Source organism: Neodiprion virginianus, chromosome 5, assembly GCF_021901495.1.
Source record: "Neodiprion virginianus isolate iyNeoVirg1 chromosome 5, iyNeoVirg1.1, whole genome shotgun sequence".
Classification (NCBI taxonomy): domain Eukaryota; kingdom Metazoa; phylum Arthropoda; class Insecta; order Hymenoptera; family Diprionidae; genus Neodiprion; species Neodiprion virginianus.
In genome coordinates, this window is record NC_060881.1 from 6,966,232 (window position 1) to 6,992,481 (window position 26,250).

The 26,250-nt window shown below is 40.2% G+C and overlaps 5 protein-coding genes and 3 non-coding genes across 18 annotated transcripts; 4 read left to right on the forward strand and 4 right to left on the reverse strand.

Moving 5' to 3' along the window:
- The first annotated feature begins 2,199 nt into the window (after positions 1–2,199).
- LOC124304426 (serine-rich adhesin for platelets-like) lies at positions 2,200–9,219 on the forward strand. 6 transcript variants are annotated; one of them, XM_046762662.1, is made up of 5 exons: positions 2,200–3,178; positions 3,647–5,107; positions 5,393–7,906; positions 8,436–8,741; positions 8,784–9,219. In XM_046762662.1, exons 1-3 carry the CDS (start codon positions 2,233–2,235, stop codon positions 6,292–6,294), a joined length of 3,309 nt encoding a protein of 1,102 aa, XP_046618618.1. In that variant the 5' UTR covers positions 2,200–2,232; the 3' UTR covers positions 6,295–7,906; positions 8,436–8,741; positions 8,784–9,219. The 6 variants fall into 6 exon arrangements, with proteins under 6 accessions (XP_046618618.1, XP_046618620.1, XP_046618617.1 ...); XM_046762664.1 differs by having other exon boundaries at positions 3,647–3,889; positions 4,142–5,107; positions 8,436–9,219; XM_046762665.1 differs by having other exon boundaries at positions 2,201–3,178; positions 3,647–3,865; positions 4,316–5,107; positions 8,436–9,219.
- Positions 8,907–10,262, forward strand: LOC124304429 (protein mono-ADP-ribosyltransferase TIPARP-like). Its single transcript, XM_046762673.1, has 2 exons — positions 8,907–9,219; positions 9,306–10,262. The coding sequence occupies exons 1-2, from the start codon at positions 8,907–8,909 to the stop codon at positions 9,566–9,568; spliced, it is 576 nt and encodes a 191-aa protein (XP_046618629.1). The 3' UTR covers positions 9,569–10,262.
- A 37-nt stretch (positions 10,263–10,299) lies between these two features.
- On the forward strand, positions 10,300–12,896 carry LOC124304427 (protein mono-ADP-ribosyltransferase PARP14-like). 4 transcript variants are annotated; one of them, XM_046762671.1, is made up of 5 exons: positions 10,300–10,316; positions 11,498–11,621; positions 11,736–11,807; positions 11,938–12,250; positions 12,564–12,896. In XM_046762671.1, exons 3-5 carry the CDS (start codon positions 11,736–11,738, stop codon positions 12,827–12,829), a joined length of 651 nt encoding a protein of 216 aa, XP_046618627.1. In that variant the 5' UTR covers positions 10,300–10,316; positions 11,498–11,621; the 3' UTR covers positions 12,830–12,896. The 4 variants fall into 4 exon arrangements, with proteins under 4 accessions (XP_046618627.1, XP_046618624.1, XP_046618626.1 ...); XM_046762668.1 differs by lacking the exon at positions 10,300–10,316 and adding an exon at positions 10,816–11,384 and having other exon boundaries at positions 11,596–11,621; positions 11,752–11,807; XM_046762670.1 differs by lacking the exon at positions 10,300–10,316 and adding an exon at positions 10,961–11,419.
- A 569-nt stretch (positions 12,897–13,465) lies between these two features.
- On the reverse strand, positions 13,466–14,443 carry LOC124304430 (uncharacterized). Its single transcript, XM_046762674.1, has 4 exons — positions 14,425–14,443; positions 14,073–14,187; positions 13,936–13,993; positions 13,466–13,830 (listed from the first exon to the last, which is right to left on the reverse strand). Exons 2-4 carry the CDS (start codon positions 14,181–14,183, stop codon positions 13,658–13,660), a joined length of 342 nt encoding a protein of 113 aa, XP_046618630.1. The 5' UTR covers positions 14,184–14,187; positions 14,425–14,443; the 3' UTR covers positions 13,466–13,657.
- Positions 14,444–17,327: 2,884 nt separating this feature from the next.
- Positions 17,328–17,399, reverse strand: Trnaq-cug (transfer RNA glutamine (anticodon CUG)). The gene has a single exon. It is a non-coding gene; the product is annotated as a tRNA-Gln (tRNA).
- A 338-nt stretch (positions 17,400–17,737) lies between these two features.
- Positions 17,738–17,809, forward strand: Trnap-agg (transfer RNA proline (anticodon AGG)). The gene has a single exon. It is a non-coding gene; the product is annotated as a tRNA-Pro (tRNA).
- A 325-nt stretch (positions 17,810–18,134) lies between these two features.
- Trnaq-uug (transfer RNA glutamine (anticodon UUG)) lies at positions 18,135–18,206 on the reverse strand. Its single transcript has one exon. It is a non-coding gene; the product is annotated as a tRNA-Gln (tRNA).
- A 116-nt stretch (positions 18,207–18,322) lies between these two features.
- On the reverse strand, positions 18,323–26,194 carry LOC124304954 (uncharacterized). 3 transcript variants are annotated; one of them, XM_046763775.1, is made up of 7 exons: positions 25,615–25,679; positions 25,158–25,520; positions 24,098–24,342; positions 23,812–24,006; positions 23,286–23,567; positions 22,457–23,141; positions 18,323–22,178 (listed from the first exon to the last, which is right to left on the reverse strand). In XM_046763775.1, exons 2-7 carry the CDS (start codon positions 25,303–25,305, stop codon positions 22,168–22,170), a joined length of 1,566 nt encoding a protein of 521 aa, XP_046619731.1. In that variant the 5' UTR covers positions 25,306–25,520; positions 25,615–25,679; the 3' UTR covers positions 18,323–22,167. The 3 variants fall into 3 exon arrangements, with proteins under 3 accessions (XP_046619731.1, XP_046619730.1, XP_046619729.1); XM_046763774.1 differs by lacking the exon at positions 25,615–25,679 and adding an exon at positions 26,087–26,194 and having other exon boundaries at positions 18,327–23,141; XM_046763773.1 differs by having other exon boundaries at positions 18,327–23,141; positions 25,615–25,684.
- Positions 26,195–26,250: the final 56 nt, after the last annotated feature.

Consider the following 26,250-nt stretch of genomic DNA (forward strand, 5'->3'; position numbering starts at 1 on the left):
GTACTAGTAGAATTTTGAAAGAAGTGATTTTTTTCAATCTTCCGAAAGTCTGAAGTATGAAGTACAAATATTACGTTAAAATTTTATGACAAAATTCAAGAAATTCCTCAAGCTCGCGTTAGTCATTCTTTTGCTCAACGATAATCCAGCGGCTGATTCGCCAGGCCTGCGGAATGTCGAGCGGCCCGACAGAGCTACCAATTCCGCTGAAACGAGTCCAGTGGCATTTTAATAGTTAGCATCTGCTGATGCAAGGGTAAGGGTCACAGTTTTTATAAAGCGTCAGTCTACCTTTAATTGGCAGCAGTAAACAATATTTTTTTGCGCGTGCCAACATTACAAAAATTAAAAAGTAAAATAGAAACTAGGAAAATGTACCAGTAAAATCGCAAGAGCGGACAGAGTGAGAAGGCTTGCAAACTTCGCAATGACTGGCCCAAAAAAGAAAACGACCTGTAACATAGCCAAAAAGACGATAATTACGGCAGTTCAGCTTAAGCCAAAAAATACGAAAATTGATTGATTCAAAACTAAACGTTAACGGAATAAAACGAAAATAAATATTGGTTTTGTTGTTATAAATTTTATGACCATTTTTTCGTTCACGTGAAATGAACAAGAGAATATGGACGACGAACACACTATAATAACAAAAAGCTGTACTCGTGGTCTAGGATTCAAAATGCAAATAAAGTGTTCTTTTTGTCCCCAATACTGGCATACGAAATTGGCATCTAGCAATGGCTTTGCTATGCGAATGAATACTCCGATTGAAAGGAAATTTCTGGTACAATGGACTAGCTCCAGTGTAGCACACTGTGATTGTGAAAAATATTGTGACCGCTTCAGAATCAGTACGAAAAATCATTTGTTGGTTAATGGTGTGGAAAAAAAAGATATTGCCAAAAAAAATGTTGTGACATGGACTTTTGATGCAAACGAAAAAAGCATTTCAGCAGCAGCATGGATAATTCAGCAAACGAGTCATGGAGCTCGAATGAGTGCTCGAGCAGCAACGAACGTGAAATTAAGACGCCAAGCAACAAGAGATTCGAGTGGATACCTAGAAACCGAGACGTGATAATGGTAAGTATAACACTGAACCTAATATGAACGTGGCTAAAAAATTGGTTATTCAAGTGAATTCGTAGAACCCGATATTGTGATTGTTAAACTGGCTAAAAAAATTAGCCTTACCAAAATTTAATTATGAAACTCGCCTAGCGTATAGTAAGAATGACTGGAGCAAACGGCAATCTGGCCTTATGTCGTTGTATGTTTCAGTTATGGTTATGGCTTCATCCCGAAATTTTATTACCATACAGCCATTGTTTCTGTGTCAGAAAAATTGATGATTGGACGAATTGAATAGCGAACTGATAGCGAATCGAGGAAATCATGAAACTAGACGAATTTGATCTATTTATCTCTGGGATGCCAAAAAATCTTCGCACGCTTCTAACTATTGTAAAACGGTAACCCCGTAAACTACTCAACTCCCCTAAAAAGGTAATCAAAGCTTAGGATAAGGCTATGGAACGCATCTGGAACTGGATCTGGTTTTGATTGTCCATATTATTATGATAGCAATATTTGTCCGTAAAAGGTCCGTTTGCAATGTACGAGTATTTGCAATATAGCCAACTTACTGGCATGCTTAAAATTTGTCGGGACAGGGAAAAAAAATATATTGAAACAAATAAATAAGTGCGCCTGAAAATATGCAAGTTATCAATACAATACGACCAAGAGAAAATTATACGGCAGAGTTTTTAATAATTAAAACGTTAAGTCACCTTAAGCCCGCGACAATAACAACGATTTCGGGAACTCCCACAGTACAAATGAACACAGGAATTTATTACTCTACTTTGGAATAACGATTCCACGATGGGAAATCCAAAAATTATACTCATATCCATAAAAGAACAGGGCTCATGTTATATAAACAGTTACTGTGTTTATGACAATACATGACTAATGCAATGCTTGTGTGCGCTTCTACCGTACAGCTTGGCGTAGCGAATACTGCAAGATATTGGCATGTGCATGCAATAATATAACATATAATTTCTTCATTGTCTGAGTTTTCTGTCACAAATATCGACAAGTTGGGTCAATATTTTGATAGAAAATATTATAAAAGACTTGGGTAAAATGTAGAAGTATAAAAGCAGAAGTTCTGGTGTGTACTTCATTAGTTACTCTAGGAGCAATTAAGAGCAGCTCAAAATGAAATTACGGTGTTTAATCTTCAGTGCATTCGTGTGCCTTCTCGTCTTCCGCGCAGCAGAAGCGAGAGCATACGCCAAGACTGAAGCCAGCAGCTACAGCTCAAGCAACTCCGAAACCGAGAGCAAAAGCGGTGACGAAGGCAGCGGCAGCAGCAGCAGCAGCAGCAGCAGCAGCAGCAGCAGCAGCAGCGAAGGCAGCGGCAGTGGCAGCATGAGTGGGAGTGAGTCCAGTAGCGGCAGCAAAAGCGCCGGCGAAGGCAAAGACAGCGGCAAGAGCGGCAGCAGCAGCATGAGTAAGAGTGAGTCCAGTAGCGGCAGCAAAGGCAGCGGCAGCGGCAGCATGAGTGAGAGTGAGTCCAGTAGCAGCAGCAAAAGCGTCGGCGAAGGCAAAGACAGCGGCAAGAGCGGCAGCAGCAGCATGAGTAAGAGTGAGTCCAGTAGCGGCAGCAAAGGCAGCGGCAGCGGCAGCATGAGTGAGAGTGAGTCCAGTAGCAGCAGCAAAAGCGTCGGCGAAGGCAAAGACAGCGGCAAGAGCGGCAGCAGCAGCACGAGTAAGAGTGAGTCCAGTAGCGGCAGCAAAAGCGTCGGCGAAGGCAAAGACAGCGGCAAGAGCGGCAGCAGCAGCACGAGTAAGAGTGAGTCCAGTAGCGGCAGCAAAGGCAGCGGCAGCGGCAGCATGAGTGAGAGTGAGTCCAGTAGCGGCAGCAAAAGCGTCGGCGAAGGCAAAGACAGCGGCAAGAGCGGCAGCAGCAGCACGAGTAAGAGTGAGTCCAGTAGCGGCAGCAAAAGCGTCGGCGAAGGCAAAGACAGCGGCAAGAGCGGCAGCAGCAGCACGAGTAAGAGTGAGTCCAGTAGCGGCAGCAAAAGCGTCGGCGAAGGCAAAGACAGCGGCAAGAGCGGCAGCAGCAGCACGAGTAAGAGTGAGTCCAGCAGCAGCAGCAAAGGTAGCGGCGAAGGCAAAGACAGCGGCAAGAGCGGCAGCAGCAGCACGAGTAAGAGTGAGTCCAGCAGCGGCAGCAAAAGCGTCGGCGAAGGCAAAGACAGCGGCAAGAGCGGCAGCAGCAGCACGAGTAAGAGTGAGTCCAGTAGCGGCAGCAAAAGCGTCGGCGAAGGCAAAGACAGCGGCAAGAGCGGCAGCAGCAGCACGAGTAAGAGTGAGTCCAGTAGCGGCAGCAAAAGCGTCGGCGAAGGCAAAGACAGCGGCAAGAGCGGCAGCAGCAGCACGAGTAAGAGTGAGTCCAGTAGCGGCAGCAAAAGCGTCGGCGAAGGCAAAGACAGCGGCAAGAGCGGCAGCAGCAGCACGAGTAAGAGTGAGTCCAGTAGCGGCAGCAAAAGCGTCGGCGAAGGCAAAGACAGCGGCAAGAGCGGCAGCAGCAGCACGAGTCAGAGTGAGTCCAGCAGCAGCAGCAAAGGCAGCGGCAGCGGCAGCATGAGTGAGAGTGAGTCCAGTAGCGGCAGCAAAAGCGTCGGCGAAGGCAAAGACAGCGGCAAGAGCGGCAGCAGCAGCACGAGTAAGAGTGAGTCCAGTAGCGGCAGCAAAAGCGTCGGCGAAGGCAAAGACAGCGGCAAGAGCGGCAGCAGCAGCACGAGTAAGAGTGAGTCCAGTAGCGGCAGCAAAAGCGTCGGCGAAGGCAAAGACAGCGGCAAGAGCGGCAGTGGCAGTGTTAAGGGTAACAATGGCAGCGGTAAGGTTGACAGCGATAAAGGCAGCAAAGGCAGTGATAAGGGTGGCAGTGGCAATGACAGCGGCAAGGGTGGCAGCGGTAGCAATAAGGGTGGCAGTGGCAGTGAAAGCGATAAGGGTGGCAGCGGTAGCGCTAAGGGCAGCAGTGGCAGCGATAAAGGCGGAAGCGGCAGTAATAAGGGTGGCAGCGTAAGGGACAACAGCTGCGGTAGCAACAGCGAAGGCAGCAGCGTCGAAGGCGGTCACGGCGGTGCTAGCGACAAGACCAGCACCACGAGTAAGAGTGAGTCCAGTAGCGGCAGCAAAAGCGTCGGCGAAGGCAAAGACAGCGGCAAGAGCGGTAGCAGTAGCACGAGTAAGAGTGAGTCCAGTAGCGGCAGCAAAAGCGTCGGCGAAGGCAAAGACAGCGGCAAGAGCAGCAGCAGCAGCACGAGTAAGAGTGAGTCCAGCAGCAGCAGCAAAGGCAGCGGCAGTGGCAGCATGAGTGAGAGTGAGTCCAATAGCGGCAGCAAAAGCGTCGGCGAAGGCAAAGACAGCGGCAAGAGCGGCAGCAGCAGCACGAGTAAGAGTGAGTCCAGTAGCGGCAGCAAAAGCGTCGGCGAAGGCAAAGACAGCGGCAAGAGCGGCAGCAGCAGCACGAGTAAGAGTGAGTCCAGTAGCGGCAGCAAAAGCGTCGGCGAAGGCAAAGACAGCGGCAAGAGCGGCAGCAGCAGCACGAGTAAGAGTGAGTCCAGTAGCGGCAGCAAAAGCGTCGGCGAAGGCAAAGACAGCGGCAAGAGCGGCAGCAGCAGCACGAGTAAGAGTGAGTCCAGTAGCGGCAGCAAAAGCGTCGGCGAAGGCAAAGACAGCGGCAAGAGCGGCAGCAGTAGCACGAGTAAGAGTGAGTCCAGCAGCAGCAGCAAAGGCAGCGGCAGCGGCAGCATGAGTGAGAGTGAGTCCAGTAGCGGCAGCAAAAGCGTCGGCGAAGGCAAAGACAGCGGCAAGAGCGGCAGCAGCAGCACGAGTAAGAGTGAGTCCAGTAGCGGCAGCAAAAGCGTCGGCGAAGGCAAAGACAGCGGCAAGAGCGGCAGCAGCAGCACGAGTAAGAGTGAGTCCAGTAGCGGCAGCAAAAGCGTCGGCGAAGGCAAAGACAGCGGCAAGAGCGGCAGCAGCAGCACGAGTAAGAGTGAGTCCAGCAGCAGCAGCAAAGGCAGCGGCGAAGGCAAAGACAGCGGCAAGAGCGGCAGCAGCAGCACGAGTAAGAGTGAGTCCAGTAGCGGCAGCAAAAGCGTCGGCGAAGGCAAAGACAGCGGCAAGAGCGGCAGCAGTAGCACGAGTAAGAGTGAGTCCGGCAGCAGCAGCAAAGGCAGCGGCAGCGGCAGCATGAGTGAGAGTGAGTCCAGTAGCGGCAGCAAAAGCGTCGGCGAAGGCAAAGACAGCGGCAAGAGCGGCAGCAGTAGCACGAGTAAGAGTGAGTCCGGCAGCAGCAGCAAAGGCAGCGGCAGCGGCAGCATGAGTGAGAGTGAGTCCAGTAGCGACAGCAAAAGCGTCGGCGAAGGCAAAGACAGCGGCAAGAGCGGCAGCAGCAGCACGAGTAAGAGTGAGTCCAGTAGCGGCAGCAAAAGCGTCGGCGAAGGCAAAGACAGCGGCAAGAGCGGCAGCAGCAGCACGAGTAAGAGTGAGTCCAGCAGCAGCAGCAAAGGCAGCGGCAGCGGCAGCATGAGTGAGAGTGAGTCCAGTAGCGGCAGCAAAAGCGGCGGCGAAGGCAAAGACAGCGGCAAGAGCGGCAGCAGCAGCACGAGTAAGAGTGAGTCCAGCAGCAGCAGCAAAGGCAGCGGCAGCGGCAGCATGAGTGAGAGTGAGTCCAGTAGCGGCAGCAAAAGCGGCGGCGAAGGCAAAGACAGCGGCAAGAGCGGCAGCAGCAGCACGAGTAAGAGTGAGTCCAGCAGCAGCAGCAAAGGCAGCGGCAGCGGCAGCATGAGTGAGAGTGAGTCCAGTAGCGGCAGCAAAAGCGTCGGCGAAGGCAAAGACAGCGGTAAGAGCGGCAGCAGCAGCATGAGTAAGAGTGAGTCCAGCAGCGGCAGCAAAGGCAGCGGCAGCGGCAGCATGAGTGAGAGTGAGTCCAGTAGCGGCAGCAAAAGCGGCGGCGAAGGCAAAGACAGCGGCAAGAGCGGCAGCAGCAGCATGAGTAAGAGTGAGTCCAGTAGCGGCAGCAACGGCAGCGGCAGCGGCAGCATGAGTGAGAGTGAGTCCAGTAGCAGCAGTGGTGACAGCGACGAGAGCGAAAGCACCAGCAGCACCAGCAGCAGCAGCAGCAGCAGCAGCAGCACCAGCAGCACGGATGCTGAGTCAGAGAGCTGGAGCAGCAGCGACAGCTATACGTCACTCACCGATTAAATCTTCAAGTAGATATGAAACCGAGACGTGTGAAACTTGGAAAATGAACCTGGCTAAAAATTAATTATTACCAGAATTAATTATGAAACTTGTATGCGTATGGCAAGATTGAAACTGAACTAAAAGGCAATCTAGCATATCGAAGCATTATCGCGAAACTTTATTACATTACACAGGTAGGTAATGACCCTTTTGGATTGGGTATACTTTCACAGCCTGAATCGCTTTTAGACTCATACTCTACATGAGAAAAATATTAATTATTGAATGAATTGAATCGAACTGACAGCAAATCGTTTCAAAATTCGACACAAAAAAATTCTACAATCGTGGTTGAAATTTTGTGAAAGTAGGTTTTTATATCTGAAAAAGTTCACTCTCACTCTGAAAGTAATTCTTATCGAGATTCCGTCTCTGGAACCATATCACATAATTTATCACCGACCGTTTTATTAACGGTGACGGATCAGATCGAACTCAAACTTAAGATCGAAATTACTACTCAGATTAGGTACGAATGTGTACTATTATACTAAAACACTACCCAACTAATCCAAAACTATCACAGTAAGCATATAAAAATCACTTACGGCAACAAAACGGTAATCAAAGTTTAGGATAGGCTAGCAGCCTTTTTCGACCATTATATTTTGATTATCCGTATTATTAGAATAGCAATTCGTCCGTGAAACCCGTCAGAGAACAACCAGCAAGAAGTCCATGTTGCAATATACGAGTATTTTCAATACAATCGTGCTTAAAATTTGTCAGGACACGATAAAAAAAACTGTTCTATTAAATCCAGTAGTAATTATAGCTGAAAAAATGCAATTAATACAACAAACGACTAAGAAAAAATTATAATTATATTATAGAGTTTTTATTTTAATATACGGCGGATATTTTAAACTTCGTGCACATCTTTGTTGCTGCATGAAATCATTTTAGTATCTATCGTAGAAGCATTTTAGATTGTATTGTGAATCGAATATTTATTCAAATATTATTATTTATTTTTTCAATTATGTTCGCTTATCTTGTATAATAAATAATATTGATGAAATATTTTGCACGTCTTCTTCATTGACTAATGGAATCTCTAAACTGCACTAGCACTAGCTATTATATTTCAGTGGTCCTCGCATGATGAACATTTAAAACTCAGTTCCAAGACCATGTTAATTGCAGTGTCACTTAGTTTGAATACCCTGTTCAGTGAGTGAACTACAGTGTTTTGATATGTTTCGGTGCAGTGAAATGCTCAAAAATGTACAAAATTTGCGTTTGAGGCCAACAGATTTCAAAGCTTACTGTTAAATCTCCACAGTTGACGGAGTTATCGAATGCAGTTTCTAAACCGTACCGATTCGACACTGACAGGGCTTATTGGCTAACTTACGCTCAATGTGTGTGAAATTGAAACTGCACTTATGCCAAAGAAAATACGCGTTACACTCTAGTGTGTAAAATGTAGCCTTTAAATTCAACAGTCAATGATTGTCTCTGAGTAAACTAAAGTAAGCAACTTGAAGGAAGAAAATTAAACAATTATGAAGCAATATATAATACGTAATAATATACGTAAATGTATAACACATGACGTCTCTTCCCTGTGAGAAAATGATGAATACCTGAGACAAATTAAGCTCCAAGTATCTTCTACTTCTACGTCATTTCAATCGAAATAACATTTTATCAAGATTATTAACATTTTTTCATAAATAGTTCACGTGAATTTTTCATAACTTGTGATCTCATTGAATTCAATTTGTTTCAAAAGAATTGAAATCCAACGTAATTCTTCCCTGAAACGATACAGCGTGCGAGAAAATGATGATATACCTCATTCGAATCCATGACAGAAAATTAATGACCCCATCTAATTTTTGCATAATTGCCTTTTACACGTCTTTCATTACCGTATTATGATATTTATTCGTACGGTATGTGCAATAGCCATTCAGCTTCAGTTCACCTGCCCACGTAGCTAAATTGGAAGACGGTGAAACGAGGAAAATTTTGCAGAATACCGCCAACGTAGTTTTAATTATACGTATGACCAATAATCTGGGTAGCTTCTACGCACATAAATGGAAAACAATGCAAAATAAAGTTATACCATACAACCGATTTGTTTGTAGGTACGAGAAAATTGAACAGTCATATTAAACCATTGACCAATAGCAGTCAAGGATACGCGTAACAGGAAGCCAGCGTTCCAAGGGGAAAAGGAACGTATGTATGTTGCATCTAGACGCTTCTGATTGTGATAAAAGGATGAGACAGCGAACGCTAATAACGCTATACTCGGTCTCACTCGCCACCTATGACGTGAAGTGTGACACGTTGCAGCAACGCGTGGTTAAACTTTGACCCATCAGCTTCGAAACGAAATTAAACTAGGTGCTCAGCATTCCAGTACCCAGTTTATTCTTCAGCCGCAGACTGTGAGTAGCCAAAAAACAAATCAATATCGAATATCGCTGCAGAAAATCCTTCCTTGCAGCATCGATCGGCCAAGTTATACGTTGCGTTGGTTCGAGCATTTCTTCGCCTTCCCTGTATCTTCAAACTTATTCAACGAAGGCCGATTTTAATTCTCGTCAGCAACAATGGACCTGTTCAACAAAGCAATGCACAGCAACGACTTCGGTTTACGAAGATATTATCCGTGGTCGGGGTACATTAATCACGAGCCGTGGGTTACTGGCCGCGTATCTAACAGGGAACGGAAATACGTCTGGTCCCATATGCAGGACGTATTTTGTTGGAACGAGATGACCGTCAAAAGGATTGAGAACCCATTTCTCTGGGCACGATATGCCTTACGATACGAAGAAATGAGGATCGACTCTGCATCTAGAGATGTGTCGGAGGACATTGTGATACATGCTACATCCATCTCGAGTGCCTATGAAATAGCTGGTGCGTGTACACCAATAGTAGAATATGTTTTGGGGGTATATTTGAAGATAAATGTTTTTTATTTTTTATCTCACCTTAATTTGCAGACAAAAATTTTAACTGGAGACTGGCGAAACGCTGTCGCTTTGGTCACGGAGTCAGTTTTGCAAGGGATGCAGACTATGCAGAGGCTCATGCTTATGACAACGAGGCCCACATAATAGCTGGGATCCTTGTAGCTAATTGCGAGATTGGTAATTATAGAACCCGTATTCCATCGTACTTCTCAGATACGACGGTGAACCGTCAAGATAGCGTATGCGTCAAATACAATGACAATGAGTTTTATCCGTATTACATAGTTTATTAGACATGAAACGCCACAAGTAATATCCTAATATAAATTAACATTATCTTTAACTATGATAGTAAGATAGAAAATAATAGTATTTAGATAACATATGATAGTAAACATCAGTATAAAATTATATTACGAATATATAAGTATGCTATTATAAAACTGTGATATGCATAGTTTCTTTAACCTATAATTAAGAGTGTATAAAATGGTATTTTTTCAGTTGAAAAAATGTTTGGATTTCATCAATATGTGTGCAAATTAACGAAATCATACCAAACTAAACCATCCTCAAAATTAAAAATTCGCCATCAGTCGAGTAAAACCCGTAACACCTTACGAGTAGAGTATTCGAATGCACAAATCTACATCTAGACTTATTCAATTAAGTTTCCTTACTGTCATTAGTAGGTAATTGAACGTTTATAAAATTATTGAGCCTGAAACAGGTTTGAGAATGCCATAATTTTCTCAATTCATCGACTTTTACATCAGCTCTTATGGGCATATAATCAGTAATTACAAATTACAGAGAATGGCTGAATCCACAGATCCGCTGGCTTAGTGCACCATAGTGCATACGACTAAACATGGTTAAACATGCAAGACAATCAACTATCAATAGTAATTGCGTACAATTATGCTGTTACCATCTCGAAAACTCTGTATCATCCATTGAAATTCTCTAATCTCCAGTACACCAACCGCGGTTCATCAAGGCATCCTTTATCCTTGAGATAAGGAGAGACTATGAATACGGGTGTAAAACCGCTTGGCTCTCATTGTCAAGTTGCGTCGGTTGATGAGAGTGTATAACCTCAAAGAAGTTAACCTGTAGACTGGCTGTGATCTGCGTCATAAGGGTCATAAGTGCATAGACGCCAAACGCAAGCGCAAGCGTTGGTTACATGAAACGAAACAGCCAATCGCAGTGCCGAAGGTTTCCTCAAGAAAGCTCGCGACCTGCCTTCAAAGAAGAAGGCCAATAAGGCTCCTTGTTCTGTCGAGGAAGGTCTATGAAATGTGAAATGAGGAACAAGGAATCCTTGTTCCTCAAGGAAGGACTATGAATACGGGTGTATTGGCCTCCTTCTTCCAAGGCAGGTCTCAAGCTTCCTTGAGGAAACCTTCGGCACTGCGATTGGCTGTTTCGTTTCATGTAGCCAACGCTTGCGCTTGCGCTTGGCGTCTATGCACTTATGACCCGTATGACACAGAGATCACAGTCAGTCTACAGGTTACGGTCTTACATACGGGTCTGGCAAAGAAGGTAGTGGGGGTGGTTTATTTCATGGCCGGTTATTCATCTCACTTTGTGGCCGCCAGGTCGGCGTTGTGTTCGAGGGATGGATAATCAACGCGTGCGCAATGCAGCGCCAACGTAATAATAATATTATTATTGGCACATTTTCATCCTTACCATCCCTACCCCACGTACATCCCTAGATAGCAGCGCTGCGACATGGCTATTTCAAACACTAAAAACCACGGACAGCAAGAGAACCACGCCGCTCTGTAGAAAATTGGCTTCGTTGCCAGACTTGTATGTAGGACCGTGCTACAAGTTAACTTCTTTGAGGTTAACACTCTCATCAACCGACGCAACTTGACAATGAGAGCCAAGCGATTTAAGTTAGATTTAAATATAGCCGAGTGGCGCTTCGATCAGTGGTTTTACTACTATAAGCAATCACATATCCCTAAATATGGCTTCCTTCTGGAAGAAAGAGCCAAGTTGTGACTATGAAACGAGGACGCCTCTGAGATTCAAGGAAGCTTTCATCAAGGCGTCCTTTATCCTTGAGATAAGGAGAGACTATGAATACGGGTATAATGTTCTTTCTTTCTACTATCTTTCTACGGGTGCGTTCGACAAGGAAAAGAACTAGTCTTAACTACTTCTCTCTCTATGCCGTTTTATACTTCCGGTCTACGTTTCAGTATACGATGCTGCCCTCGATTTCATCGTTAGCATGTAGAAAACCGTAGAAATCAGACTTTTGAAAATGGCGGGACTGAATTAGGTACCTCTTCCCAAGGTCCGTAGCAGGAAGTAATATTAGAGGTACGTACACAGATATGTGGACTTGGGAATCCACTCGTCTATTATGGACCTTGCCTCTTCCTCTCCTTGACCTTGGCCTGCTATTGGAATAAATAAGAAAGATCTTGACACTAGATGTCACTCGCTGCAGGGCGTCAAATCCGGGAAATCCCATGTCTGGACGATTTATTCCACAGGGATTTTTGGGTGAGTCATGCTGCCGTGATATGCATAACAACCCCCTTGCTTTAACGTCAGTCACTGTGAGCTTGTGGCTTGCTAAGTACACTGTGAAGAACTTGAGTGATATTGTGTTACCTCAGCACCTTACACCCAGGTAATCAGAAAAGCAAAAATGGAACTGGTGGATAAAGCTAATGTTAGCAACGATTTTGGATTACGCAAGAAATTTCCATGGAATGGCTTACAAAACAATGCGCCTTGGCTAGAAGACGCAACAGACTCAGAAATATCATATATACGGTCAAATTATGCATTAAGAGGAACCTCGATTAAACGCATTGAAAATCCATACCTCTGGGCACGATACATGCTACAGTACGAGGAATTCAACGCTGATGAATCTAAAATAGCTCATGAACACATTGTGATACATGCCACATCGGACACTAATGCATTGAAGATAGCAGGTAATATTGTATGGTTGATGATGTGTCAGTATTAAAACGTAGCTTTAAGGTTTGATAAAGCGGACTTGCTCGAATCAATCGAGGATACTTCGTGTCTTACGTTTACTGTCGTGCGCTGACCTCTGTTATTAGTATGAGCAATCTGCCACATAAAATCCTCACAGCGGAGCTGCTTTTTTATGAATGGCTTTAGCACAGCTTTATCATTTGCAATGTTGAGAAATTTATGAAGTAGCTGGAACTGATGAAAATCGTGGGCTTTAAAATCTAATAATGCTGCTAGATAAATAACTTAAAAGACTCGTAATTACAGATGAAAACTTCAATTGGCGGTGCGTCCGTCGAGGCAGATTTGGCCAAGGAGTCAGCTTCTCGAAGACTGCAGGATATGCCAACAAATATGCCTCGCAAAAGAATGTGTATATTATTGCAGGCATTCTTATTTCTAAAAGAGTTCGTGGGAGCTATACCACTATAATCCCACCTGGTGACTACGATACTACAGTGGACAGTATTGGTGGCAATGTCTATGTCAAATATTACGACAGTGAATTTTACCCGTATTATATTGTGCATTAATTCCAGTGATACCAAATCTATTGTATGCTTTATCCGTTGTTAAAAATACAAAAAATCAAGTACTGAAGTATCCGTAAAATATTTTCTCCAAATTGAATCTGTAATATTCAATAATATTTATGATCTTAAATATATACCTATATACATACCATGCCTATTTGTCACCCCACATATAACTCTAATTTCTAGTGTATTTTTAATGTAAATAATATATCAGTTAAGTAAATACATCTGATATCATAAACTAATTGAACACAAAGAAGCCCACGAGTAAAATGGCTTCGAGAAAACGTTGGTAAACTTGTAATTATAACTTCAAATGAACGCATTTAATTAAATATTTATAAATTTTAAATTTGTGGCAACACGTATCAATATCGAATTAGATGCTTCTCTTTATGTCGGACTCGATTTCAATGTATATGCATGTGTGGGAATATGTAACACAATACGTGTAGAAATTTTTTTTCAAAGAAGCAGGTAAGCTAGGTGAAAAACATATTTGCTGTACACAGAAATTGATAAAAAGTAGAATACGTAAACTTATTTATGAATGATAATGATGTATGAAAAAGCATTTATAATAATCTAGAAATTCGTCGATTACAGGGTATGTCGTTGGCAAATTACTGAAAATTCGACCGTCAGTTTTTTTAATATATCCAAACATCGTTAAAAATATAATACATAATTCTATACTCTACGGGTGCTTTACAAAAATGGAAACATCGTAACGGTCCTAATATAGATCTGATATTGTCTAACGTTAATGTAAAACCTTCAACTGCCACTTGATCAGTACTCGTAGGTAAGAAATAAAAATTTGCGTTAGTCGTAATCCTCGTAATCTGGCGGGAGGCAGGAAGCTACCGGAGGACAAGGACTCTGCACACATAGGACTGGCTGTAGAACACAAGTGTGTTCCCTGGGACATGGCGGGTCTAGTTGAGCGCAAGGACCAACGGCACCAGATAATTGATCGCTCAGGCAGGAGTCGCCGACTGGAAAAAACGTTTACTCACCCTTACAAATTCGAATTCGAAATGTCTTCGCCTTTTAGAGGGCAAAATGCCCGGCATGATTATATTTTATGTGAAAATCCTTACAATCGACGCATTTTTCGTTGTGACAGCATCCCGTGCAACATTCCGCGCTGCGGACGCACTGAAAGCAGTAAAATTGAAATTACGCTCAGATCTATCGGATTACGACAATTATACGCTGAAACTAATATCAAACTTACGTTATTTGTATTTTTAATACAAGTCTGCTTCACCGCTGCACCATGTGAAGAATCGAATAGCGTAATCGCCGCTAAGAACGTCAACGCTATTGCAGCCGTTTGCGATCGCATTTTTCTGGAAAAATCGAAAATCAGTAAAATTGTCAATAAAAAATCGATCACACTAAACCCATCATTGATCGTAACAACGAATTCAAGTTCAAACCGGGTGAAAACGTCGCGTAAGTTCAACGCGCAATTGATCGGTTACAGTTTCATTGTTCGTAAATGTCGGTACGTATAGATACGGTATTTTAATCCAGTGATATCAATGAATCGATTTAATTACGTAAATAAATTTATAATTCTGTACTTAGTACAATCCTTAAATGCCGTGTCAAACAATAGTCTGCGTGAATAAAAACCTTTTTTTTCGCTCCTTTAACAATAATTAAGTTTCGTGATTTTATATTTAAAAAATGTGGACGCGTTGTACCGAGGTTACTGACTGGTCTTCGCTGACTGATGACGATGTTCACCGCAGCTCGTACTCACGATCAGTCCATACAAGTAGCGCTGGTAGTCACACCACACTGATGTTCACTCATATTCCATTTCTAACCGTAAACGCGAGCTCTCGCCGGCTTAGGCGAAGGTATAAGTCAGCTCAGACCGGAGTAGGACACTACGAGAACACGAGTAATCATTACAGTACATTATATCGAATTACTTGTATACGTATACAGTTTGAAAAAGTACAAAGAACGTTTAATCGCTCGCTCGTGCACATGCATGACATATCCTAAGTTCAACTTTCCACCGATAAGAATATACAGTGTTCCTGTTATGAAATTAGCTGACCATTCAGTTTCATTACATTCTTATATTCTTTTCATTACTGTAAGATGCATAATTATAATCACGGCTGCGATCGGCATGTGACCTAGTGCGAGTTAATTAGTTTCAAATCTCTGCAGTTCGTATAATTTCAACAACTACACGTACATCGCAATAACAAATAAATGGTGAATCAACCGTTTGAACAATTCCGTCTTTGAGTTAAGAAATGTACGATTTACGATGTAATTAAAAAGTCCATATCATTCTTAATATATTCATTCAATCTAATTGTGGCTCTTGTATATTAAGAGCAGACTTAACGTCAATGAAACTATAGTTCGTTCATATATATATATGAACAATAAGTTCATTTCTCAACTCCAATATCTGTACACGTTCCCCATCATGCTTCAATACAGCATCCAAACCAAATCACGTACATCCATCATATCTATATATGTTTCTGCGTCTCAATTCTCGTCGTTAGCGTATTCATCGCATTCACACCTGTTTCGCCTTAAGCCATGCGTACGAGTTGAGTAATGCACACGTACAATGTACATTCATTCATACACACCTGCACCACGGAAAATAACAATAATAAATAAGGTGTGTTGAAGACTCGAGTCCGTATGCGTACGTGACTAATGACAATATACCGTGTGCACAAAACTCGCGGATCGAATTATTATACAACTGGTCGTCAAACCATGATAAACGTTATTTTCATACAGATAAGTCAACGGAAAGATGCGACCAATATAGGTATACCTGTACAGCTTAAGCTTTCAGAGAAAGAATGCACTTTCTATATTACTTGGATGTGTAAATTCTCGGTCATACGAAGCCTCGACCGCATGTGTAAATATTGCAATACATCTGGGTCTCCGGTACGATCGTAAATCTGACAAATATAATACGTGCCTTTGTTAATACAACATCTGATCCAATTTCCATAGATAAGCAATTCACGTAACACATAACGTAAATCTGCGACGGCCTGTATCACTGATCTTCGCACCGTTCAATAATGATCGATATCTATGTGCGTAATCCGTCGTATGAATATAACTACGTACAAACGTCGATTTATTCATACGGACAACAGCATTGTAATGCATGTACAATATTGTCGAGTTGCGGAAATGAGTTAGCACTGCATGAAAGACTGGTATTTTTTTTTTTTTTTGTTAAAAATAGCCCGCAGTGAAACTACGTGAATATCCTTCCATAGCTTCAAGTGATTCTTAGTCGTGACATAATTCTTTGTTTAGATAAATGATGGCGGTGTATATACAATACAGTCTCTACTGAAAATGTTCATTTAATAAATCGTACGATACTTATGGCAGAATTAACCGAGTAATTTATTACATGATTAATCGTGTAAATTCGATAAAAGATATAAGAAATCACGTAATAAGTAACAAAAGCCCGAATCATCAGATATCATTCAGATTCAAAATCATATAGTCGAATATATAGCTGATATGCAATTTTTGAACTAGTCCAGCTGATGATTTTTGCTTTTTTAATTGATTAATTCTGTGATTTTTTATTTATTCTATCGAATTTACAAGACAAACCAAGCAATAAATTACACGCTACATTTTTCCGTAGCATTTTATGATTTATCAAATGAACATTTTCAGTTTTGATTATTAACAAGTTTAATAATTTGGACCACTGTAAAGGCAGGGAGACCAAGTGATTTGCCTTTCATTAATCTACTTCGTAGTCCTTGAATCGGTCATTAACTGTTCTATATCCCTCAGCCAATCAATATTCGGTCGAGGTACAAAAATAACAACGAAAATCAGATTGTAGTCCGTTGGCTTGTAAATAATTATTACTTCAGAATGATTATTTTTCGCGCTGTTCGTAGAAATAATAAAACGTAAACAATAAATTAGAAAAATCTTTAGTTACGGCAAATAAAATTCACAGCGTTGCAACATATATTCTGCATTAAAAAAATGCGCTGCTACAAGATTAAACTGGATCTGGTATTTGAAGATTGGGAACTGTACGTGCTGCCGGAATTGGCTTGAGCAGCAGTTACACTTAACATTGGAACTCTTCTACGGAGGAAAGGTCTTATTAAGAGGTCTTAAATTACCGCCCTCGTAAATAGACGGCTCACTGATCCTTTATACACACGATTAGTCACGTATGAGAGCAGGCATTACTTAAACTGGCTTCTGTTTTACAATGTCCGATGATATTTTAACTTCACACTGCGGGATAAAACGCACTCAATGCTATTGAACGGTATGCGTTACAGATATCTGATCCACAAATGCCCATGAATTTAACGTTGATCAGCTGTTGTTACTTACTGGATATTATTTTAATTGCGTGTGGAAATTGGAACGGAAATTTTATAACGAATACCGCTTCACTCTTACTTCTGCAACTTCGAGATGAAAAAAATCAAGGTCCCACCGAGATTTGAACTCGGATCGCTGGATTCAGAGTCCAGAGTGCTAACCATTACACCATGGAACCTGTGCAAGTGCAATGGACGACTTAATTCTCAAACAAATAAAATTTTGTCCTAAATTGATCACTTTTGTCAATAAGAATGATTTTCGAACAACATGCAGTACATAATTGTTAAACTAAAACATAACACAGCGCTTGATTCAATCTTTTTTGCTGTGAATAAGTTATAGATTCTCGAATTCACTTTCGAACAACGTCAAACATGTTCGCTATAGAAAATTTTGCTAATCATAGAAAAAATTGTACAACACCGTCTCTATTTCAATCGAGATAATAATTACTCTGAATTTGATCATATGTTACAATTGTTATACATTTTTTAATGCCACAAATTTATGTGAGGCTCGTTGGTCTAGGGGTATGATTCTCGCTTAGGGTGCGAGAGGTCCCGGGTTCAAATCCCGGACGAGCCCTGTTTTTTTAAATATGTAGTCGTTATATAATTACCTACTACTTCGATTCGAAAGTTTGAAAATACGGTTATATATCAGTTGCTCAACAAATTTTAATTAACATCCGTTAATTGCATAACATAGAAATTCCTTATTTCTTACGATTAGTTGGACTTAGATGAGTTTCCAATTTATGTCATAAGAGCTAATACAGATTACTTGAAATTTATAGAAGGGTAACGAAATTTTTCGGAAAAATGGTAAACGAGTGAAATTGGCAAGAAAAAAAAAACATCGTATGCGAAACGTCAAAATAACCCCGACGAAATCGTGGTAACGCGGTAAGAGGTCCCACCGAGATTTGAACTCGGATCGCTGGATTCAAAGTCCAGAGTGCTAACCATTACACCATGGGACCATGTTGGCAGATTTTTTATTACAGTATAATGAATCAAAAAATGTTGTAGAGATTGCTAAATACAGTAAACCACCCTATTTAGTGGACAAATTTGTTGAAATAATACATAATAATCAGGAAAATTACAGCAGTAATTATACTCAGATGATGAATAGTAGGTGACTCTGTATTTTTGCATAACCATTGTGACAATATTTTTCCGATCGTTTATACGAGAAGATTACAGTAGTCGTACTTATTCAGATTTAATGTGACCGCATTTAATCAACATAACTAACAATTATTAATGTACATAGTTTTGTTACATTACACGTGTTCTCTTGGTATAATAATACTAATACATTTCCTATTCATATAATAATATCCTTCGCACTCTTTAATAATAAACTTTCTATTTCATACATCAAATCTGTACAGTGACGATTGCATTGCTCTACATGTATATAAATTACTATCCCCCCTCCTCTCCTGTTTGTATTGTTATAAATGATACAATTCAAACGGCATATTATTGATAGCTAAAACGTATTGTACATAAGAAATTTCACGTCTGAGAAAATTTAAAAATATGTATCGAGTACGTATGTATAATAATCGACGGTAAAGATTCTTCTCATTCCACCAGGGAAATTACACAAGACTAACAGATCTTTTCTTAAATGGGAAACAAGAAAATTATACACATTTTTTTATGACGAAAGTTTTTAAGCCACCTCGACCCAGCTGTATGCACCATGTTGATATTTATATTCCATTACTATAGTTTATACTGCAAATGAAGTTTTGTAACAATCAATGTTTTTGACTCTATATGAAAGTATGTATTAAGTATATAAGAAATAAGTCAAACTAATAGTAACTTCGTTTTCAATTAATTTCGTCACCTTCGTTGTTGATAGGCCAATTAACATTTTTAAAACATCAGAAATCAGAACTTAATCACATTCTAAGTCCCTTTGAAAATAACAGTTAGGACGATTTCATGATAGATATCTTTAGTGGTCGCAAACTAGCACGAGAAAAAATGTATTATACCACGAATGCGACAATGAATTTTGGGATGACGAATGTGTAAAAGCAATCGCGTGAATTGCAAAACGTTAAATGTGTGCGTTCGTCTAAATTAGAAAAATAAAAATAAAAACTAGTTCGTAAGTATAAATTATTGAGTACCACGATTGTAGGATTATGTAAAAAAGAACCAACGTCCGTGCCAGCGGATCATTCTGGTTAAATACGAAAAAGTTTGATAAGAAGATAAAAAAAATGTAACTACCAATGTCAATTGTGCAAGAAAATAAAATGGCCTTTAATTTTTATTCGATAATAAAAATAATGAGAAATAAGGTAAGTTTTGCGTTTATACAATATAGACATAAGTAGTTTAGATTGTCATATTAGTGTCTTTACACCTTATTAGCAGACAAGATACCGGTATTTTAAATTTAATAACTTGAATTGAAAATTATTGCTAAAGTACTCGTCCATTAGCACGCTACGAGGACAAATAATTATTTTATTTACAATTAGTTTATTGTGCGTTGAAGTTGCGATTTATGACAAATACAATACTATAAGACTCGAGAGTAATAATTGGCAAACGCCACTCACTGATTTATAAGGAAAAAATTCTTTTCTCACTATTCAAAGTATTACGCAAATTACAGTGCAATCTTACAATTAAGATTGTAACGTAATATTTACTTTAGTACTATAGTAATATAATAAAATAGTTCAAACAACCTTGACTGTAGTGAGACGGCATTGCTATAGAATAATGAAATAATCTTCATATTGCGTAAAAAGGGCTTCGAAAACAGCCTTTAATAATTAGGTTTGGAATTGTGAAAACTTATAGAGAGAAATTTGATTAGACTTAGCAAATTTAACACTCCAAATTAGCGAAGTTGATCTCAATACTTTCAAGAAGTATCCTCCAACCGCTGAATATTTACTGAGAAACTAGGAAACCCTCACAAGTTGTTCCCAATTTTATGAAACTGAAATGTGTTTTAAATTGGCAGTGTTAGTGATCTCACGTTGCTTGTGTGCAATATACACGCTTTTTGTAAATTCGTGTATCGAATATCAACAGGTAATAAAGCTTTACTTAGCTTCTAGACTAGGTTTTGACTTGAGAACGGTTGCTGTGCTTCCACGAATTGCTACTCATGAATAATAATTAAAGTCACGCCGAATCACACCTCTGCCGTGCGAATTAATATTTAAATTACAGCAGCCAAATATATTTGTTTCTGCAAAACTAATTATAATTATTAAAGTTACAGTGTAATATCAAATTCGCACGTAATAGACGTAACATATTGAAATATATCAGCTTATTACCCATTATACCCCTAAATGAACACGCACGTTTCTTACCCTATTTAATTCAATGTCAAACTATGTTACCAAGATTAACAGTTGAAATAATGGTTTTATTCATATGCCAAATGTGAATAGCTCACGAAATACACGAGAGAATAAGAAATGATTAATTGAGTATGCATCAGGGTGTTTTATTCCTTTTTTCTTTTTAATCTAATGTTTAAAGTACCCTGTCACCCAAGAATGGCAGAAAGGTTTCAAACTTTTTAATGCGATCGATTCAGTTGAAAAGTCAAAGAAATAATACTCCGACAGCTATATGCAGATTGTACTTCTAATACGATATGTATGTACTAAAAAAATAGTTTACTTTTCTAATCTGATGCCGTAAGCAAAAATCTTTGAGTTATCAAAGATGTACGACAACAGCTTTTCCACGTATCAAATAGAATTTGTGAAAATTTTTTACGTTAATGACGTATGTTTGAAATCTTACAAATTATTCAATACGGAATGCATTGTTTTATACAGACAATACCTCAAAAAAATTATTTGCACGCTACAAAGTGCTTATAAGTAAATCTCGACTATACTGTTGTGCACTAAAATGAATGGAGTTTTACATAGTAACTTGAACAAACTAATGACTAGAAGTTATGACATGAGCTTAAAAACGTTAAGTAAATGGACTAGAGTAATTGACAAAGTCAATAATTAATTCAAAAAATACCTCAAACATATTATTTGCACGCTACAAAGTGCTTATAAGTAAATCTCGAGTATACTGTTGTGCACTAAAATTAATGGAGTTTTATGTAATAACTTTAAAAAACTAGTGACTGGAAAATATGACATGAGCATAAAAACGTTAAGTAAACGGAATAGAATAATTGTCAAAGTCAATAATTAATGCTTTCATAATTGCAAATGAAATTACCACTTCTAATTCAATATTTCTTACACACCTTTGAACTAAATCACCTAATATGATCTTGTGATAATTATCCGAACTCGTACACGAGACTGCTACAAATGTATTACATAATATGATCATATAGTCTCAATTTTAAATCTCATTTCAACTTGTTGAGTACGATCTGAACAAAGAGGATGAATCTTCTTGGTAGCAAAATGTACAAGGCATGGCAGCTTTATACAAAAAATCCAAATCGCTTGGACATGACCATTTCAATATTCGTTACTAACAATCAAAATGGAAAGACCAAAATCGATCAACTGTTCCCCTAATCCTTCGACTCTTTACTTTTATTTCATTATCTTCATCGCTTATATCTAATGTAATAAATAATTTTTCAATCAATTGCTACATTTGAGGAAACCTAATTTCTAATGAGAAAAATTTGCTTATTATCACTCTTTCGAGATAAGATGTATTTGGATACATGTAAAATGGTCATAACAGTCGGCAATAGTAATACTACAGTTTGTAATTCATGATGTGGGAACGAGTATTGGATATAATAAAACTAATTTCAAAAAAAACCATCTTGATCGGGTACATAATCGCAAGTCATTGGTTGTAATTTTCACCTCGATTAGTAAATAAGGTTGTAATACACAAACGGCTGTACTATTGAAGCTTATAAGCCCAAGTGGCTTTTTCTCATTGTTTTTAGTTCACATCTGCAAAAAAAAAAAAAATTCATTTTATTAATGAATGATACCAGATTATGTAAAACAGAGCAATACCGCTAATTTTAAATTCAAATCCAACACTTTTCCCAAGATTTATGAACTTGAGCTTTGGCGATACATATGTCACAGCGTGACAAGCCAGCCATGTCTGCAAATGGCTCTCTTCAAAGTCTGAATCATCACCATGGAACACGAATTCACAATTTTAGCGATCCAGTTATATCCTGAATAAAATCAAGGGAATGGATACGGATCAAGAGCCTTACTGGAACAAGGTTGGACATCGTCTACGGCCGTTTGCCACTGATTCGCCCACCCAGTTGGTAGTACAATTTTACCATCAGTTTGAATAATTTCACCCGGAGATACACCTTGGTTAATTCGGCGAGAGCTATTGTTCGTTAACTCTGTGCGGGGGTTACCCAATTCCCAATAATTTTTTAAGTCACTGTTCACAAGTGTTTTAACACCCATCTGTTTGGATCTAGCTGCTTCACCCATTCCTGACGAAGATTGTTTCTGTTGACTTCCGTTATTCAAAGATTTAAGCGGCAGCTTGCGGGGAACGCATCGAGTATTCGTCGGCGGTATTCCGAGTCCTGCCGAACCAGCTTCACCTCCACTAACACCATATTCATTATTATCAGAGCTTCCGCCACCCACCCCAACTCCAGCGGAGGAACTACCCCCATTTTTTCTTCTTTTTCTTCTCTTATCTCTTTCCTTTGCTTCTTTACTCACGCGATTTTCTTCCTCCTCTTCGTCGTCCTGGGAGTGAAGAAAGTGCTGCTTTGCCGATGCCCAGTGATCTTTCTTATTATTACGACCTTTGAACTTATTATTACCATTTTCGCTCCTACTGTCACTATTTGCATTAACTTTGTCCGATCGTTGTTGGTTCCTCACTACCCATGGCGGTGGTCTTTTCGGACTTCGTTCTTTCAGCGTTACCTGCACACAGTTAATCTATTAGGCGAAATGACATATCTGCTTAGCAAAGCTTTCGATATTTATGCATTTGATTTTCGGCAATAACACTAGAAAAAACTGTCTAGTTAGAAGATACATCTGAGGATCGTAAATGCTAATACCGACCCCTGAAGACGAAGAGTTGTCGACAGGCCTGTAAAGCTGCGTCGGTGTGTGACTGCGACTACCGTGGCCTTTACGATTAGAACTACTTCGAAGATGAAGCCAGGAAAGCAGAAGCGCTAGCAAGGCGCATGCCAGTCCAAGCCCAGCAGCTGCCGCCAGTTGAGAACGTGTACGACGCGGTACCCAACCGCTGGCACCTCCACTGTATTCCCATACGGAACAGACTAGCAACGCACTAGCTGTTACGTAGGACAAGCCCATGCCAGCAAACATCCATGCGTTCTGCAATGCAGAAATGCCGTCAGATTTCCCTTGAAAATTTTCAGGTAGTTCCCATATTTGTAGCTTTGTTCGATAAAATTTTCAGCAGTAGATTAGAATAAATTCTGGACTATGATGGAAATATTCCCAGAAAATGAAACATACAAAAACAGGATTTTGTATGTTTTAGGCATTTTAGTAGCGTATCATTAATGAACAATCTAAGCCACAAATAACAAAAAAAATTCGTGAAACCATAACTTACCAGTTTGGCCCAATTGAAGGGAAAAACATAAATAACATGTGAAATATCGAGGAAGAGAAGTAGCGATGTAACCAATAGACAAAACACAGCTACAAAAATCATAAGTCGGAGTCTACCAACCAATGGTAGCATAAAAAGACTAACTTTCGCAGTCCCAGAACTGCAGAGTGTAACCAGGCATGCTGCTGAGGATATCTGTAAAAGAAAATGCGTTCATACAGGTTGATTTATCCCTTTTGGAGATAGGTAAGAGCTAAACGAAGCACAAATCGGTCATGAAACTCACAAGCAGCATGAGCCTGATAACCCCAGTGGCGGTCCGAAGGTGGCCTTGCAGATCACAGTACAAAACCAAATGACTGGAATGTGCCCAAGGAGCTGGATTTGAAGCGGAACCATGTCTATTGTGGTCACCATCATAGTGCCCGTGGTAATTGGCATGAGAGTCCCATGAGTGGACTGTGGAGTGGACTCCCGGCGACTCCAGCTCCGATGACCGGGAGCTGGTGCGCCCCCCTGTCCTACTGCCCGCTGGTAATTTTTAAATCAAATTACCGTTATCATTCATCTCGTGACAATCAATACAGGCCTTCCACTCATTCTTAATATAGACAAAAGTGCTCGTGTTACCTTATTGCAAATGAAGTAAATAAGTTACTGGTTAGGTTGACCGCAAAAACTACCATAAGATCGGCATAACTGTGCTAAAAGTTTAACATACACAGATTGCATAGATGACTTTAACAAATTAACCCTCAAATCCTCAATTATCCAAATCACAATTTCATTTGTCCAAAGTTTGGCCTTAAAAAATACATCGTTGACGCGAAATATATATTGTTCATAGCTACAGTTTTGCTAAAACCATGCATTTCTGAGCATGCTCAAGCATATTTTTCCATTTTTCAGCATTAGTCCACTTGTAACACTGCTTCTACCACTAAATTAAGTGTTCGTCGTTCAAAAGAGATTTAATATGTATTTTTATCTTTACTATAGACTGATTGTTGATTCAAATTTGTTGTACATGCGATCTTCTCCTACAAAAAAAATTGCCTGTAGGTTATCCACTTTTGATTATCCGAACCAAGCTCGGTCCCAATTAATTAGGATAATCGAGGTTCTACTGGACTATCACTTCTACTCACAAGTGTTTATAGTGAAAAATGCTAGTAAAATATATTCTGATGTGAGATGAACTGAAGAAACAATGATGAATAATATTTATTTACAAAGTTTGATTTAATGGAAGACCTGTTAATGTATCTATGTGTTTATTATCCAAAAATGTTCGCTTACGCGAAAGGAGAAGGAAAGATAAATAATGTGACAATTTAAAGCTGTACCAATCTCAAAATCCTGTATATCCTCCGGTCTAGAGTATGCGGAAGGTGGTGGTTCTAAGTCACGAATTTCCTCGAGTAGCAGGACTTCTATCTCGTCGGCTGCATACAAATCCGATACCGAGTGAAGCTGATGCCGAGTGTCACTCATCACTCACTCATTCCTTCCTCTTTCACCACCGCTGCCTTCCACCGTCGGTTTTTCTTTCCTGCCTCCTTCGGCTTCCCTGGTCCACCATTCGTAGCTTCTTCATTCAATTGATCATCCATTCGTTTTCATTTCTGTCCCACTATGTGCATCCATCCTCAGGTAAATTCATTTCACATCAGCTCACCTTTCCTTGCACTACCTTTCTGATCTTGGCACTAGAAAGAAAATATAAATCGTGCAATTTATGTGGAAAATAGTTTTCTTTTTATTCGCAGTTCATTTTTAATAAAAAAAAAAAAAAAAACTAACAGAACCATGTTTGTCGATAAAATGTTTCAGCATTGGAAACAAAATGTTATACTGCGCAGCAGATAAGATTTCACATTTCTGCTGTACAATTGTGTTACAATGATTAAATTCTGATGTAAAATCTGATTCCATTGAGATTTTTCAAAAACACGAATTTGGTCGGATTTCAACAGAATTGAACGTGTAAGTAACGAATTTAATAATCGCGATTTCTACACTGAACAGGTATATAATCAGAGAGCGTAAATGTCGAGTACGTAAAGGTTGTCGTGACATACGTTTGAAAAATGTTTGCCATCACGAAACCATAATAAGAAATTGAAAACAACGATAGCACTGACGAGTTTAAGGTAACGGGCGGTGAGTGAAACAGAAAGCCCATGCGATATTTTGACGTGATGAAAATTGTTCGAATGATAACATTACAGTTTCATATTGTCAAGTATAATTGCCATTATGATTTCAAATTTACCTTGATTCGTTTTTACCTCTCAGCCACTCATAGATCACATTTTTTGGTCAATTTTCTCTGTAAACTTATAAGAGAACTGTCGAGCGGCCGCCATTGCGTTTCCTCTTATACCACAAACTACACATTTCAATTGACCCCAAAGCGACCTTACATTTGAACGCAAG